Here is a 10,773-nt window from a genome sequence, read left to right as displayed (position 1 = left end):
AGATTCTCAACCACTGCACCACCAGGGAAGCCCCAATGTTCTCTTTTTTGATCTAAGCAATGGTTATGGGTGTTAGCGAGTAGTCATTGGGCTGCATGTATATTTTGGTTTGCCGTACATTTCTGTTAAGTTTGATCTATATAAAATAAAAAAACTTTAATAGCACATGGACCAAAATAACTATTCATGTTTGTGAGAATGTATACATATACAGGAAAAATGGATGCTTTTGGGGGGAATGGAATGGGAATGGAGATTAGAGGAAAATAAATAAAAGAAGAGCAGGACCTTGCAAAGGATCAGAGGTGTTTATATTCCAGGAGCTGAAGATTATAAATAGCCCAGCCTCTGAAACCGAGGCTGAGAATTGAACAAAAGGAGCATTAATTATAAACATTAAAAACTAATTTTAAGTATTTTGACATAGTTCAAAATTTTAAGCTACAATTGGGCTTAAGCGGGAATGAAGTCTCAGTTCCCCTGCTCAAAGTGTCCTGTGTATTCTGCTTGGGAGTCTTTTCAGCAGGGATGAGAATGGATTAAATGAGTGAACCAGGGAGGAGTGGTGCTGGGAAGGTGGACATAATGGGGACAGGGACGTCAGTGTGCTGAGAGGGCCCGACCAGGGTTCATGGTGGGGCCGGGCCAGGGACGCCAATGCCTGAATCAGCTCCCACACTCCAAGGGAGGAAGTCTTAAGGGGAGCAGGAGCTGAGATGAGAGTCCCCAGGGAGTCAGCAGAGCAGTTGCCCAGAAGCCCACAGGCCTCAGCCTGAATCCAGGCTCCTGTTTCCTGCACTTGGACCAGCCTTTCCGCTGCAGGTTGGGACACAGCAGAACCCAGGGTCTGGCAGCCAAGCCCCGAGCAGATTGTGTTGCACGGAGGAAGGAGGAAGGTCATGAAGACTTATGGGAAGTCAGCGTCAAGGGGCCGGGAGGGAACTTGGCCCAAGCCCCTGCCTGCAGGCTCATTCTATGGCCGACGTCACCACCACTGGACCTAGACAGTCAGGCACCCGGGGGGCTGTAAAGGGAATTCAAGAGTGAGGAAGTGAGGTCAGGACTCAGGGTTCTGACCCCCAGTGTCCCCTCAGCAACAAGTGACAGGGCTGAGCCCACTGCCCTCTCTGGCTTCCCTCGTCTGTCACTGTGGGTCATGAAACCCGTCTCCCTCCCAGGATCCACTGAGGACCTGGTGTGAAGATGGCAGTGAAGGACCCTGTTTCTTTCCTCTGGACTGTGAGTTCCCAGAGGGCAGGCCCTGAGGTTTAGTTGAAGGATTAACAGGTTTTTTTTAAAAAAAAATCATTTATTTTTTTAGTTGGCTGCGACAGGTCTTAGTTGCGGTACTTGGGATCTTTAGTAGCGGTATGCAGGCTCTTAGTTCCCTGAACTGGGATCGAACCCGGGCCCCCTGCATTGGGAGGGTGGCGTCTTAGCCACTGGACAACCAGGGAAGTCCCTAACAGAAGATTTTGAATTAGGTGTTTCTGGGAGTGTATACTGACTGCTGTCTACTAGCTGTATAATCTTACTTTACTTAAAATCTTTATAAACCTGATTTTCCACTCCTACGTGGAGACAACAGATCCTCCTCGTAGGTGGGGAAGGCTAAAGAGGCAGCAGCAGCAGCAGGTATCTTGGTGCCTGGCACATCCTAAGCTCTCAGTAAGCGGCGCTGGTGGTGATTATTGCTCTCAGGCCACGTCCGTAGAAGGACTGAGTGAACGAAAGTGGAGACCATGCTGCCTTCAGCGTCCAAAATTCCATCCTCTTCAGGTCCAGAGACCCAGTTTTCTCAACCCGGTTCCCTGTCCTGTTGCGACACACCGCACTGGCCGCCCGGCCCCAGATCAAGCTGGGGACAGCAGAAGGCTCTAGGGGTGGTTCCTTGGAAGGTGCAAGACCCGGTGTCCTGGGATTTGGCCGGGAACGGCTGAGCACACCCTCCTGGGTGGGGCCCACCGGTGGGGCCCACCCAGCTGCCTGGGACAATATTCCAGGAGACAAACAGCAAACATGGTCTCAGGGCTCCCAGCCCCTGGGAAGAGCCCGGCTGAGCCTTCTAAAGGGACCGGTCCCTGCCCAGGTGCACATCTCACTCATCCTTCTCCTCGGTGACGTCTCCTCAGCTCAGGTGAGTCTGCACCTGCTTCTCTGCCTTTTCTAGGAGGAGTGCACAGGGCCCAGCGTGGAGGAGGGGAGAAGCAGCTCTGGGAGGGGATGCAGGAGCCTGTGGTCCAGTCCCAGCTCTGCCACCAGCAAGGCTGTGTGCTTTCACCCCTGCTGAGGGCCTCATCTGTGTGGCAAGATGACTGACCAGATACTCCCTGTTCCTCCCGTGGGCTCCTCTGTGACAACTCTTGTGGAAACCGCCCCACTGGGGCCCGAGGACCATCCTCAACCTCCTTGTCTTCTTTCTTCTCTGGATCCACCTGCCTGTCAGGCCCCAGGCTGGTGAAACCCACCCCACCCCACCCTTGGGGAGAGTGGGCGCCCCTGCCAAAGCCTTGATGGCTCCCTAAGCCCAGGCCTGGGACCCCCACTCACCATTAGTCCGGTGAGACATCCTGCCCCCACCCAGGTAAGAGACTGATCCACCAAAGCTCCCCATCTGCTCCCCAGCAGGGAAATGCTCAGGGACCGTCTGGACACGGGGCTCAGCTCTGGTCTTGGCCAAGTTGACAGAAGGCCTTGCGTGGCTCCTCTTACTGACAAAACAGCGGGGATCTTTCTCCTACATCAGAAGGCCACGGGGTTTATCTGAGATGCCCACACGTGTGAAACGGGGTCATTTCCTGGGTGCTTTGGAAAGTCTGGGAAGCGAGGGCTGCTCTGTCCAATTTCTCTGCTTGGGGTCCAGGGCAGCCCAGACCTCTGACTGTTGGGGGAAGAACCTGCTTAGGGAAGTCAGACCTTCTCTTTATTTAAATGAGGTCAAGCCTCGGAGATGCAGAGAGCAGAGAAGTACAAAGGGTTGATATGGCCCAATAGTCAGCAATTCTAATGAGCCCCATCTCCCACATTCCACCCAATAGCCTAGAACTGGGGCAGGTATTTCTGTTCACTTCAATCCCAGGCTGACTCTGGTCCCCAGTGCCTCCTTCTCACTCTCAGGCATGGTCCAGGAAGAGCCCCACCAGGGCTCAGGACAGGGCTGCGTTTCTCTGCTCACACTCATGCCCGGGACCCTCCGCAGTCCATTTCATGCAGAGCTTGCCTTATGGTCATGCTGGGCCTCCAGGGGGTCTTCCTGAAGCAGCCCAGGAGGGTCAGAGCAGATCAGAGATGACCCTGCTCGGCCCCCGTGACTCTAACCCTGATGCTGAAGTTGAACCGGGAGGAGATGGATTTGCTGCTGTTTGAAGTGTGGGGTCATTCAAATGCTCTGGTTGCTGGGTCCCATCTCAGGCTCAGTCCTTCTCACTGCGGCTGACCCCTACATCTCTGCTTCCACATTCTGTGGCTCTACCCACAGCGGACGTCTGCTGACCTCCTTCATCTTCTTAGACCCTGCCCTGTGGGGACCCAGGCCCCACGCTTGGTCCCACCCTCCTCCTTTTCAGCAACTCCTCCCACCACATAGAGAAGCACACTTGCTTCTGTTCCATCTGAGCCTCCCTTCACTGGCTGCTCAGTCCCCATCCCGTTATCCTAACTTGGAGACCCTCCCCTGGGGAAAGGATACAAAGGCTCACTGTCTCTCTTTCTGGCAGCTGTGCTCAAAGTCAAGATGAGCAGCACTGAGGCTGAGAAGACCACGATAGGCACGAGTGACCTGTCTCACAAATACTCGGGACCCGAAGACACCATTGAGAAGGGGGACCCGCCGAAGCTGTTGAAGGAGAATTCCCCCAACTTCCTCAGTGCCCGTGTGAGTCGGGATCTGGCTTCCCAATGGTGCTCGAGCCCTGGCACGGCTGAAGACGCTTTGCTCTGGGACCTTGGACAAGTCACTCTCTTTCTCTGATCCTCAACTTTCTCAACTGCAAAATGACATAGTAGGACTTCCTATCCTGGTTTATTATCAGGGTAAAAAGAGGTGATGTATGTGGCAAAGTAGGAAAATGTGTGGATATAAATGGTTGATATTAGGTTGTCAAAAAGGGCTACAACTGGGCTTCCCTGGTGGCGCAGTGGTTGAGAATCTGCCTGCCAATGCAGGGGACACGGGTTCGAGCCCTGGTCTGGGAAGATCCCACATGCCGCGGAGCAGCTGGGCCCGTGAGCCACAATTACTGAGCCTGCGCGTCTGGAGCCTGTGCTCCGCGACAAGAGAGGCCGCGATAGTGGGAGGCCCGCGCACCGCGATGAAGAGTGGCCCCCGCTTGCCGCAACTAGAGAAAGCCCTCGCACAGAAACAAAGACCCAACACAGCCATAAATAAATAAATAAATAAAATTTAAAAAAAAAAAAAAAGGGCTACAACTGGAGGGCAGTGATGTGTCCCCTCGCCTCTGTCACCCACCCTGCATGAGACTCAAGCTCTTCTGCTCAGGCGCTGAGAGGCTCGAGAGGCTCCCACAGGGTCCTTGAGATAAGAGGGAGGGTGATAGAAATTCCATCACTGACAGAATTGTCTTTTAGAATAGGAACAAAATTTTAATTTATTTATTTTGAAGTATAGTTGATCTACAATGTTATATTAGTTCCAAGTGTATAACCTACTGATTTGATATTTCTATAGATTATTCCCCATCAAAGTTATTATAAAATATTGGTCATGTCTCCTGTGCCATACATTACCTCCTTGTATCTTATTTATTTTATACCTAGTAGTGTGTACCTCTTTAACCCCTTCCCCTCTCTTGCCTCTCCCCTCTGGTAACCACTCAGTTGTTCTCTGTATGTATTCATTACTGTCAGAATTTAACACCCCTTACTAAAATGAAGAACTCATTTGCAGACCTGTTTTAACCTGACAGAATGTTCTGAACTGATTACAAAATGAGGGGGTTACCAGGTAACAAGGAGATTGGGTAAGCAAGAAGAGGGACCTCAGAGCAGGTAAGATCCTGGAGGCCAAAAAGCAAACAGGAGAGGAGGGTTAGGTTGGAGAGGACAAGGATGGGGCTTATTTCTTTACTTATTTACTTACTTACTGATTTACTTGAAGTATAGTTGATTTATAATATTGTGTTAGCCTCAGGTGTACAGCAAAATGATTTAGTCACCTATATATGAATAGGACTGATTGTGAGCCCCTGAGGAGAACTTAGGTAGGTGGTAGCCTTGAAGGGGGTGGGGGAGCGGGTCTGGGGCTGGAGACCACCCCACCAGCACACTGGGCAGGGCAGCTCTGGGCAGAGCCTGCTCACCATGTGAACCATCCAAGTTCGCATTTGGGGCAAGGACTCTCCCTCAATGAACTGCAGGGCAATGGCAATGTCCCCACCCCATCCCACACTTGCCCTCAGTCAATGCCACACCAGCCACATCTGTGCTGCTCTGGGTCTCGTTTCTCTATCTCTGCCTCTCCCTCTTCTCCCAGCTCATAACTCTTGTCGGACTGAATTTGCCTTGTTTTGTGTCTTTTCCCACAGACCAAAATGGGCACAGTTTACTTGTCCACTGACTTTGAGAAAAAGGACAAGAATAAGGACGAGAAGACTGATTTTTCCTAGTTCCTCTCCTTGCTGGGGGATATAGTCACAGACTACCACAATCATGGCCACGGAGTGCCACTCTATTATGGGAGATATTAGTGAGCCCAGAGGCCTCCAGACAACTCAAGAAACAATAAAGTGTCTTTTCTTACGAGCAGCTTGCGTTACTTCCTCCATTTCTTTGATGTGTGTGTCTCAGACAGAATGCACAAGTGTTGGCTACCTGCTTTGTAGATTCTCCACTAGATGAACAGCAATTCCTTCCTAGCAAATGTCTGCTCCCAGAGTGCTCCATCCACGGCCCTGAGCCCTGGTTGGGTCCCTCTTGCCTGTTGGACCTGGAGATTCACCTGTGCTCCTTGCATCTGGAACCCAGTATTATACCCAGCAACTAGGTGGGCCTTGGGCAGGGTATAAACCAGAACTCTCACTCAGGGCCTTGTAGGGGCCAGATGGGCACTTGCTCCCTAGACAACTGTCATGAGGGCAACGAGCAGACTCTGTCGTCTTTCTCTCAAGTACGGTTTGCTAAGGCTACGCATGCCGCTGGGCACTAGGGAGACAAAGGCAAATGAGTCAGTCCCTGGTCGAGGGGGAGGAGTCCTTTCAACACACATGAAACTGGTAGCAAGTCGAGTTGGTTCCGGTCAATAGTTCTGGGTGTTCATTTCGGATCAGTGCTAACATTCATGCACCTGATGCAGGGGCTGGCTGGGAGCAGACAGTGTGTGATCTTCATTGCTGAGCCAGGTATTCTGCTAGGAAATGAAGATGCAGAAATAAAAATGATGTGATGGCTGCCCCCTGGCCCCCAAAATGCCCATTTTCTGTGTCCTTTCTGCTGGGGGTTGCTCATTCTCCCCAGTTTGAAGCCCTTCAAACCCTTCAGGCCAAGGGACACAGTCAGCATTTGTCTCCATTGCCAGCGCCATTTTCAGACCATTTCCCCACTATTCCTCACGCTTCTACAACCTTCCCCCATCCTTGAGGCTCACGTCATGCTGCCGTAAGAGTTATCTTCCTTTCTTGTTTGAGTCGCGCACACTTCTGGTGCATAGAGGGGTTAGACACTGAACTTACATTCACCCTTTCTGTCTCACCAGGACAGAATACCTGGAGTAAGTCCACCGTCTTAGGCCAGATTTCCTAGAAGGAGAGATAAGATGGGGATCCTTGTGTAAGAGGGTTATTGGGGGAGTGCTCTCAAGTGAAGCTTGACAGGAAGTGAGGGGAACAGCGCAGGACAGGGGAAGAAGCTAGACCAAGATGTTAGCTTCAGTTTAGCTTCAGCCTGATTCCACGGGGGGCTCTGGAGCATGAATGAAATCAGAGGGTTGTCCCACTTTGAGGCAAAGAGGCCCACCTTTTGTTCCCCTTTGTCAGGTAGTCCCTGACTGCCAGCCATCCCCAGGTGGAGGCAGAGCCTGGCTTTCCTGGGCCTGCAGGTTCCTTTGGGGCAAGAGCGATTCTTAGGAGAAGGGTGCCATTGCAACCTATTAGCGGCTGACACTGAGAGAAGCTGGGTGATGGGCACTCTTACCAGGTAACAGGGATCTGGGTGGCACATCACAGTACCTACTACAGTCCACCCCTTGGACCCACTCAGAACCCCTTGGTTCTCATGTCAAGTTCCTTCCCTCCAGGAACAGCTTGTCCAGGTCGGGTCAGCTATGATTTCTGGGCAACTTATGAGAGGAGGGTTCGGGGACTACTAGAGTCCTTACAGCTGCACATGTTATTAAAGTCACAACCCACACTCATCATCTTCCTCCTCTACCGCCCTTTGGAGATTTCTCTCCTTCTGCTGGTCTAGGTAGCTTGCCTGGTGGAGTGACCCACACCATCACTCCTGAAGGGGGTGGGCTCCTGGTTCCCATGCCCTTATCAAGCTTTGGGTGCTGTATTTACCCATTTACAGTTAAAGCTGGACGTAGGAGTGGATGCCCAGTGGGTCCCCTGAGTGCTCGAAATATTCCTTCCTGCCCCCGTTATGTAGCTGTACTCCCCCGTGGTGATCAGGATCAATTCTCCTTCCAAACCTTAAAAAAGTTATTCCCTTTTTTTTGTTTTTAGATTTTGACATTTTAATTTCTTTTGAATACAAGTCACTTTTTGCAAGCTAGGAAACAAAATCAAACTAAGGCAGTCTTGTCCCCTAGAGATCCAGGCCAGTTCTTACAATCTTCAGCAGAATGACATCATAATATGAGGTGCTAATAACAGGGTTAAAAACTATAAATAATAACCACTTATCTACATTTTTTCCTTAGGAAACAGCCAAAAGTCCAGTGCTTAAAGGCATGATATACAGAACACCTAGATCTACAGAGGACAGAATGATCCAAATTATACGCTGGCCAACCTGTCAGTGAACCAGATCAGAGCTGGCCAAGGACTGGTGAACAGAGAATGTGTTTACAGTTTGAAAATTTGCTCTGAGGTTTAAAAAATTCCTAGTTGCTGTTATTAAGAAAGCAAGTATGGGCTTCCCTGGTGGCACAGTGGTTGAGAATCTGCCTGCCAATGCAGGGGACACGGGTTTGAGCCCTGGTCTGGGAAGATCCCACATGCCACGGAGCAGCTAGGCCTGTGAGCCACAACTACTGAGCCTGCGCGTCTGGAGCCTGTGCTCCGCAACAAGAGAGGCCGCGACAGTGAGAGGCCCGCGCACCGTGATGAAGAGTGGCCCCCGCTTGCCGCAACTAGAGAAAGCCCTCGCACAGAAACGAAGACCCAACAAAGCCAAAAATAAATAAATAAATAAATAAATAAAGTGTAAAAAAAAAAGAAAGCAAGTAAAAAATATTATAGATACACTACACTGATATTTGATTTTGCCAAGGTTTTCCACTAGAACACACAGTTAGAGTATGGGGATAAGACACTTAGATATTTTCAAAATAAATTACTTAGTAATAAGAAATCTGACATACTGCATTCTTCCATTTGCCACAAGAACATATTGACAATGAGGACTATTTAAAACAACGCTCAGCTCTAAAAAGGGTGGTGGCAGCAACACATTCCACTACAGAATAAACTCCCACTTTCCCAATTAACATTGCTACTTTTCATGATACATATTGATGCGGAAAAACTTGTCAGGAGCTTTTGCCAGGGCCAGGAGATGAAAAATAGAGACTGTCCTGATGACATGGATAGTTGTAAGCTCAGTTAACATTTTATGAGGATGGACTCATAAAATCTGGCCACTGTTTTTGATAAACATCTGCAAATCGCAGAACTCCTTAGCCCTCAGCCATAGTATCTGCTCAATGTCTTGAAGCTGGGCTCAGTCCCACCTGTGACTCTTCTCTTCAGGGCTGAGGTGCGTGCTAGTCATCAAAGTCTGGAATGTCATCGTAGGAGTATCCCCGGTAGCCTTAGGATGCATAGTAGGCGATGCACAGGTGGTAAAACCCTGGCAGGAACACCAGGTTGCCAATGATCAGGACGGGAACGGCCCGGTCTGCCTCCCCTTTCCTGATATAGCCTGCTAGCAGGAGGGATCCTATGATAATGAGAAAAGTGCCAATCAAAAACAACACCATAGCAAGCACAATGGCCTTATATGAAATCTTAGGAGGGCTTTTCTTTTCTTTTCTTTCTTTCTTTTTTTAAAAATGTTCTTTCCTTTGGGGGTAATTATTGTTTCACTGTTAGGAAATTTATTATTTATTTATTTTTGGCTGTTTTGGGTCTTCGTTTCTGTGCGAGGGCTTTCTCTAGCTGCGGCGAGCGGGGGCTACTCTTCATCGCAGTGCGCGGGCCTCTCACTATCGCGGCCTCTCTTGTTGTGGAGCACAGGCTCCAGACGCGCAGGCTCAGTAGTTGTGGTGCACGGGCTTAGTTGCTCCGCGGCATGTGGGATCCTCCCGGACCAGGGCTCGAACCCGTGTCCCCTGCATTGGCAGGCAGATTCTCAACCACTGCACCACCAGGGAAGCGAAGCCCCCACGAGAGCTTTTCTTAAATTGAAGGTCAATGTAGCCATCGTCTGTACTGGAGAGCCTTGAGTATTTCACTTTACTACTGGGGATTCCAGTAGCCAGGTTGGTATGAGACGGCGTCATAACACGCTGACACAGCTGCAGTCGGAGCCCCGGCCAGGCCGCCCGCGCGCCGACAGCTAGCTCACGGTTTGCAGCAGGTAAGCCCGAGGCCTCATGGCACCAGAGTTATTCCCTTTTTGCCCGCTGGAGTCCAGGCACAGGGAGTCCTTGGTGGCCAGGAAGAAGCAAATGCTCATAGGTTCCTTTGGGAAAAATCTGGGGAAAGCACTACTATATACACTTGCTGTGTTGTTGCATGGTTTTCTTTATGGGACCAAGTCTCTGTTTCAGTTGGTGGCTTGTGGGTCTGAGAACTGGCTCGGATGTGCACACGTGTGATCAGGAGAGTGTGCAGTGTGGGGCTTTCTCCTTGAAGAGAAAACCGACATTTCTCTTCCTGTTGCAGTCTCTACAGCATCTGGTGTAGGGCCCTCATGAGGCTGGTCCTTCCTTCAGGGAGCTCATCACCTAAACCGCTGGTTCTCAGACTGTTTTTTCTACCCTGCATACATTCACCTATGGATGTTGTTAAAATGTAGGTTCCTGGGCCTCACGCTTAAAGACTTTCAATGATTAGGTCTTGGTTGGGGCCAGCTGATTCTTCCCAAGTGGCCTCAGCTCTTCTGAGTAGTTAAAGGGAGCCACAGCCTGGGTGGCACAATAGAGAAGATGGTTCTAGGTACTTTCACTGTAAGCATCTTTGCTGCAAACATTTCACTGCATAACTAAGTGGCTTTAAGGCAATTTTTACCATAAAAGACATAATAATGAAAAATAAAACAGGGACTATAAAAAGGACATAATGAGACAGAGAAAGACAAATATGATATTGCTTATATTTGGAATCTAAAAAAATTGGTACAAATGAACCTCTTTACAAAACAGAAACTGAGTCACAGATGTAGAAAACAAACTTATGGTTACCAAGGGGAAGGGGGGGGGGTAAATTGGGAGATTGGAATTGACATATACACACTACTATATGTAAAAGAAAACTAATAAGATCATAATTTATAGCACAGGAACTCTATTCGGTGCTCTGTAATGACCTATATGGGAATGGAGTCTAGAAGAGAGTGGATATATGTATATGTATGGCTGATTCACTTTCCTGT

The 10,773-nt window shown here is 49.7% G+C and overlaps 2 protein-coding genes across 2 annotated transcripts; one reads left to right on the top strand and one right to left on the bottom strand.

Moving 5' to 3' along the window:
- The first annotated feature begins 3,733 nt into the window (after positions 1-3,733).
- S100A7 (S100 calcium binding protein A7) lies at positions 3,734-5,705 on the top strand. The gene is given in 2 exon segments (XM_068537584.1): positions 3,734-3,874; positions 5,544-5,705. Coding segments are annotated over 2 exon segments (303 nt in total).
- A 3,258-nt stretch (positions 5,706-8,963) lies between these two features.
- On the bottom strand, positions 8,964-9,688 carry LOC137761314 (transmembrane protein 230-like). Its single transcript, XM_068538216.1, has 2 exons — positions 9,565-9,688; positions 8,964-9,204 (listed from the first exon to the last, which is right to left on the bottom strand). Exons 1-2 carry the CDS (start codon positions 9,677-9,679, stop codon positions 8,990-8,992), a joined length of 330 nt encoding a protein of 109 aa, XP_068394317.1. The 5' UTR covers positions 9,680-9,688; the 3' UTR covers positions 8,964-8,989.
- Between the last annotated feature and the right edge of the window lie 1,085 nt (positions 9,689-10,773).

The sequence above is a fragment of the Eschrichtius robustus genome, chromosome 3, assembly GCF_028021215.1.
Source record: "Eschrichtius robustus isolate mEscRob2 chromosome 3, mEscRob2.pri, whole genome shotgun sequence".
NCBI lineage: Eukaryota > Metazoa > Chordata > Mammalia > Artiodactyla > Eschrichtiidae > Eschrichtius > Eschrichtius robustus.
The sequence above is the reverse complement of the archived record's forward strand: the minus strand, read 5'-3'. Positions and strand labels throughout refer to the sequence as shown.

Coding starts and splice junctions, on each gene's coding strand:
- LOC137761314 (XM_068538216.1), bottom strand. CDS start 9,679: ATGACGCCGTCTCATACCAACCTGGCTACTGGAATCCCCAGTAGTAAA. Junction 9,205..9,564: donor TCAATTTAAGAAAAGCTCTC/GTGGGGGCTTCG, acceptor AAGAAAGAAAAG/AAAAGAAAAGCCCTCCTAAG.